The 6,578-nt window shown below is 38.1% G+C and overlaps 1 protein-coding gene across 5 annotated transcripts in view; it reads right to left on the reverse strand.

The window, feature by feature from the left end:
* NTN4 (netrin 4) overlaps positions 1-6,578 on the reverse strand; it is a 117,660-nt gene that overhangs the window by 36,039 nt on the left and 75,043 nt on the right. For all 5 annotated transcript variants that reach the window (XM_006757617.2, XM_015559986.1, XM_015559987.1 and 2 more), the window contains exons 4-5: positions 4,319-4,445; positions 1,982-2,170 (exon numbers count right to left, since the gene is read on the reverse strand). In XM_006757617.2, the coding sequence (XP_006757680.1) occupies positions 1,982-2,170; positions 4,319-4,445 (316 nt within the window). The remainder of the gene's footprint in view (positions 1-1,981; positions 2,171-4,318; positions 4,446-6,578) is intronic.

A 6,578-nucleotide genomic window follows, 5' to 3' on the forward strand; every position in this document is an offset into this window, starting at 1 on the left:
TACAAAAAAGAAAGAACTCTTACCATTCGCAACAGCATGGATGGACCTGGAGAGCGTTATGCTAAGCGAAATAAGCCAGTTGGAGAAAGATAAATATAACATGATCTCACTCATTTGTGGAACATAATGAACAAAAAATAGATCCAGAGACACAAAGCATCGAACAGACAGTCAGACCTCAGGGGGAAAGAAGGGTGGGTGAAAAGGCAGGATAAGAGATCAACCAAAGGACTTTTATGCATGCATATAAGGAAACCAATGGACATAGACAGTAGGGGGATGAGGGCATGTGTGGGAGGGTGGGAGTGGCCGGGGAGAGATCAATGGGGGAATGTGGAGACATATGTAATACTTTAAACAATAAAGAATTTAAATTAAAACAAACAAAAATAATAATAGTGAAAATGTTGCCAAACATATGTTTGCCAATTAAATAATATATTATGGAGAGTTGGTAGAGACAAGAATTAGATGTGCTAATAGGTGTTGGTACCTACCCCTGGTTCAGTAAAGGGAAGAAAAGAACCAGAAAGTGCTAATAAGGAAAACCATGCTAGGAAAGTGAATGGACACAGGCATCTGTGCCCCAAACATATGCTGGAATAGTGAATGAAGATAAGCCTTCATTGGGCAGTCTACCAGTTGGTCAGGGGGCTGTCTGGAGAAGAAAAGAAGGAGATATAGATCTTCCCTACTAATCCATCTACCTGCTACAAATTATGCTAAAAGGACTAAATTGGAATAAGTCATTTTCATAATTCCTTACTTGGTGCATGTAAATATTTGTTAACCAGGAGAGATTAGCAATATGAATTATTATTGATTTCTAGCTTCAAGCCTGAGTACATGCAGAAGCTGAAGTAAAATAGAATTCTGAGAAATAGTATTACATCCAAATTTCGGGCTCAGTGTTGAAAGTGAAGTGTGCCACCATCTATCTTCTACAGTTTAAGAGAGAAAGCTTGTAACAAAGAAGCCCACTCAAATTTTCATGTAGATATCTCCTGCCTGACATTAAAAAATATGAATTTTTCAAGAACACTAGACTTTTTCCTTTAAATTAAAAAAACTCACCAAGATTTTGAATGATTATTTCCCATTGTATTGCTCCCTTCCTGTCACTGTTTTGAGCCAGAACATGGAGTCCTTGGTGGGGAAAGGAAGGGCACAATCATCAATCTCCATTAAGAGTCTTAAGTAGTTTGTCCTCTAATAATTTGAGTTAATAGACATGTAAATACTCATGTAGTTAGGCAAGCTGTTCGGCCACATTGGACATTGACTTAAGTTCTGCGTGCACCCTTTACAGTCACATTTCAGATAATTGCACAGGCATTTTAAAATTCTACTCTTTTTTCCAAATAAACTTCTTGGAGTTATGCCAAAAAAACCCCACCAAAAACAGAAACCATTCTATATGAATTTGGTATTGGGTGGGGAAGAGAAGGGATTTATTATTATGTTCTAAATTTGTTTATAATATGGGGGTACATTAGAGCAGTGTCAACCAAAGTACGTTCATACTGAAACCAAGCAGGTGTTCAAATTCACGCTAGAGATGAAAGCTAGAATGACCTAAGTGCAGGAAACAACTCTTTATTTTATTAACTTCAGTCTACTTATTATTGTCAATGCTCTACTCATATATTTTGTCTTAAGATAATTTTAAATATATCTCCCTCTTCGTCATTCTTTTTTCCCTATACTAGACATCTTGTTTTCCAAAATGTGGTGCTACAGAAAATAATTTCACTTCATGGAGAGTGAGAAAGGAGAATTTTTTAAAATGAATATTGTACTGGTTTCACCTAACAAGATGAAAATTCTTACCCCTTATCAATGAAGTTAATTGATGAGTATGAGTGTATTGTCTGAAATTTCATGACCTCTCTCCCTTGGACCAGCAAATAAAGGACGGAAAGATTCATCCCTTTTATAAATATCATCCTTTTCTCCAACAACCATGAATGAGTTCACTTACATTTGCAAGCATCTGGAGCAGAGAAGGGTCTCCGGAGGTCCCGGTAGAAGCCTGGCTTACATCGCTGGCAATGCTGGCCTTCCGTGTTGTGCTGACAGTCATTGCAGACACCACCACTGCGATTCCCTGATGCCTCCCAAACATTAATGTCAAAGTGACAGGCATCAGCGTGTCCATTGCACTTGCAGGCTGGAAAAGAAGCGTGGAAGGAAAGCAAATCATTAAAAATAAAGTGGTAGGTTTTCTAATATTCAGTTAATTTTTTAAATTTTATTTTTAGTTTTTTGAAGAGTACATATTATTACAGTACATAAGAACCAAAACAGTATAAATAGGTATACATAAAAAACTCTAGTCTCCCATCCCCATTTATCCTGTTTCCTCTTGCCTTTAACAGGTTATTACTTTCTTTAAAAAAATATATTTTTTAATTGATTTTAGGGAGAAAGACAGAGATAGAAACATCAATGATGAGAGAATCATTGATCAGCTGTCTCCCGCATGCCCCCCACTGGGGATCAAGCCTGCATCCCAGACACGTGCCCTGACTGGGAATCGAACTGTGCCGTCCTGGTTCATAGGTCGACGCTCAACCACTGAACCACACCAGCCAGGCACTACTTTCCTTTTTTAAAAAGTTTTGGGGTATTTTTGGTGTATATGTTTAGTGTTTCTTTATAGATTTTTTGAGATATAATTGACATATTAGATTTTTAAATTAAAAAATAAGTTTGAAGACATGTCTGAAAGCCAATCAGTTGTAGATTTGTCTACGTAGGCAGAGATATAACAGTTACCTTAGCAACTGGAGTTGACATTTATTTTGGAAAGACTATTTGAGTGGCCACCAATTTTTTCTCTCTTTAATGGAAATATGTCACCATTTCCATTCCTTCTTCTTCTCAAGGCACTGTTATCACTGTGGTCCCATGCCTTACTTAGAAAAACCTAGATTGTCAGGCATTATTTGAAAATAATTAATATTGCAGAAATAGGCCTGAATTTATGCTCACTAAGCCTGGAAAAAATTCTGTTTGACAGGAGTTAATAACTTGGTAGGTAGATTTATTTGTCTTTCTATTCATCAGCTATTGTTGTACTGGCGAGTAAAGGTAGTCGCTTATGGAAGCCTTAATTTTCTATAGCAGAGGTCAGTAGTGTTTCCTATGCAATCAATTTCTGAAAGGCATTTCTAGGATTATCAGTCAGTGGCACTAAGTGACAAGTCTTTATGTTCTATATGTATTTAGATATGCAGTTGGATTCTCTGTAAAGGGCCAGCATGGCATTCTAGGAATTTAGGAGAAATTCTTTAGATTCTCTTGATGATTGATTTAGAATAAGATTCCAGACCTTTTTTGTGTGGAGGCCAACTGTATTTGAAAATATCTGTGCTATTGTTTTTCATTGTTTCCTTGATATGTTATGATATTTTGAGAAGATTTATAATCTTTAAAAAAGCATATTATAAGATAATTTAAGATTTATACTCAGAGGAAATCCTTTACATTTCCTAGAAACTAAAATAAATCAGTTATGATGCCAAATTATGTATGAGAAGAGACTTCTCACAACTTTACCCACAGTACTTGCCTGTAAAGCCCAGTAAAATTGAAGTTTGTGAGTATGAACATTGTTATGGGCATGTGACTTCCTCTGAATACTTTGAATTGAAAAAAAGAACCCAATGATTCATATTCCCATATTTTTTACCCTTCTATCTAATTTCAAACCTTAAACCCAAAGTTAATCTGATAATGCAGTCTCCTTCTTGACTTACTGGCATAATTTCAAATCTGATTTGTCATTTTAAGTAATAGTACGATAGTATGGGGAAAAAGTATTTAATTTGGGATTCTGAAGATTTGGGACCAAGTCTTAACTCTATGTACTAATTTTGGAAAATTACTTAATCTTACTAAGCTTCAGTTTCCAGATCTTGAAAATGGGATTAACACCACCTGCTTTATAGGGTTGTTTTGAGAAATGAGTTCATGAGTATAATTCATTAACTCTACTATGAGGGTTACTGAATACCATTATCCTAGTTGCTCTTGTGTCTGGCCATGTTTTTGTGATGCCAAATTATTAGGAAGGGTGCTTAGGTGCCCCAAAGTGGCCAAGAAAATGAGCAACATATTCTTGGCAAAACAGTCATATTGGCAACTTGGCAAGCTGTCATTCTTTCCAATAGTTGAGGGCATAGTGGGCAGTGATACTGGCTATGTTTATGTCGGTCACCCACCACTTTATATTATGTTTCCAGAGACAACAAAGAGTCCACAGATAAGCTTACTTTGTAAAGAAGGCTCTGAGTCTTCTAGGCTTGGTACTTACTTCTGCACTCTTTAGGAGATCCTGTTTTGCCATCAGCTGCCTCCCAGGGGCGGTCATTGTACAGTGGTGCACAATGTTGGCAGTGGGTGCCTGCTGTGTTGTGTTTACACATACACTTTCCATGGACCTACAAACAAAAAATCTGGAAATAGTTACACCAATACATTGATCTACTGCTTTACCTAATTTAACACTCTAGTAAGTTGTGTTATTTTACCCAAGAGCCCCTTTCTCTTTTAATTATCTTAATATCCTATATAACAAAAGGCTAATATGCAAATCAGCTGGATGGTCAAATGATCAGTCGCTATGACATGCACTGACCACCAGGGTGCCGACGCTCAGCACAGGAGCTGCCCCCAGTGGTCAGTGTACTCCCCCTGTGGCTCATGGCTGGCGAGCACAGTGGCGGTGGTGGGAGCCTCTCCCTCCTCCTCAGCAGCACTAAGGACCCCTTGGGGAATGTCCGACTGCTGGCCCAGGGGGAGCCGGCCTAAGCTGGCAGTCGGACATCCCTCAAGGGGTTCCAGACTGTGAGAGGGCGCAGGCCAGGCTGAGGGACACCCCTCCAGTGCATGAATGTGCACTGGGCCTCTAGTGTGTGTGTGTGTGTGTGTGTGTGTGTGTGTGAGTGTGTGTGTGTGTATCTTTATAGAGGGACTCTGAAAGTAGCATAAATATTATCCAAGTATTATCCAAGTATGATATATAACTACTGTGGAACTTATATTCACATATTCAAGTGCAAGGATTACATAGTGCTTGGAGAACTGCAGGCTACTTGTGAATAAACCACATGAGGCCTAAGAGTTATAATCTGGAAAATTTCATAAACAATGATTTTGGTGGTCATCTTGCTAAATTTCATTTCTGTGTATTGTAATGTAAGGTTTTTATGCTTAATAAAAATTGATTATAGCTGTCTTTTTAGCTTTTAGGGATTAGTAAATAAATACATATAATTATTTATTTGAGAGGGTGGAATTGGCTCCTCGGAGTACCATGATGTTGTCAAAATTTTTGTTGGTATTTTTTGTAGAAACTCAACTAATATTATAATTCAGTTTATTGGTGTGGTCTTGGAATGCCCAAGTGTGAAGTGAATTATAGCTACCTATTTTCTTAGGCTTCTCTTTGTGACCATTTTTCCATAGGAGCTATTGATATGAAAGTCCCATGGAGTTGTAAGAGTTTACTATACATCTCCATTTTCACATCCAGGCAAGCTCTAAAGATAAATTTGCACTTAAATTTGGAGGTCTGCAGGAAATTCAGTTTCTACTGGTCTATAAGAGTGAGGTCTTTTCATTCTAGCTCCAGGATATCTGATTTTTCATATATTCTGGAAGAAATGCTCTAGTCCTACTGCTCTTATTAAATCTTTCTTTAAAATATATATTTTTATTCATTTCAGAGAGGGAGGGAAAGGGAGAGAGAGATAGGACCATCAATGATGAGAGAGAATCATTGATCAGTCGCCTCCTGCACACCCCACACTGGGGATCGAGCCTGCAAACCAGACATGTGGTCTGACCTGGAATTGAACTGTGACCTCCTGGTTCATAGCTCAGTGCTCAACCACTGAGCAACACTGGCGGGCCTTATTAAATCTTTTGAATTCAACATTCCTTAACATCTTGAAAAGGGAAACTCTTTATCAAATAGCTTCTGCATGGTAAGATTCTTTAAAGGCTCTCAGTAAAAACTGAGTAACTTTGTTTACTTGTATGAGATGCTGATTTCAAATAAAAAATAAAATTTGAAAAAAAAAATAAACAAAATGGAATCTTTGGAAAAACTGAATAAGAAAAACCTTCCAAAGTTGAAGAGTTTAGTAAAGTGAAGGCAAACGAGTAGCTGAAGGAAGTTGATAGCATAATGAAGATCAGTCAGAGAAAGACAAGTATTATATAATTTTACATAATGTTGGATCTAATGAACAAAATAAACAACAAAATAGAAACAGACTCATAGATAGAGAACAGTCTGAGAGCTATCAGAGGGGAGGGAGCTTTGGGGAGCTGGATGAAAAAGGTGAATGGATTAAGAAGTACAAATTGGTAGTCACAAAATAGCCCGGGGATGTAAAGTACAGCATAGGGAATATCCTATATAATAAGAGGCTATTATGCAAATTGTCCCCTTGACCGGGAGTTCGACCAGGGGTCGGGGCTGGCCGGCCAACTGCCTGTGACCCTTTCTTCCCTCCCCCCTCTCCTCCGGCCGGGGCGGGCTGAGCTGGCCCCCCCTGGGCCTGACT

This window comes from Myotis davidii, unplaced genomic scaffold (genome assembly GCF_000327345.1).
Source record: "Myotis davidii unplaced genomic scaffold, ASM32734v1 scaffold13, whole genome shotgun sequence".
Taxonomy (NCBI): domain Eukaryota; kingdom Metazoa; phylum Chordata; class Mammalia; order Chiroptera; family Vespertilionidae; genus Myotis; species Myotis davidii.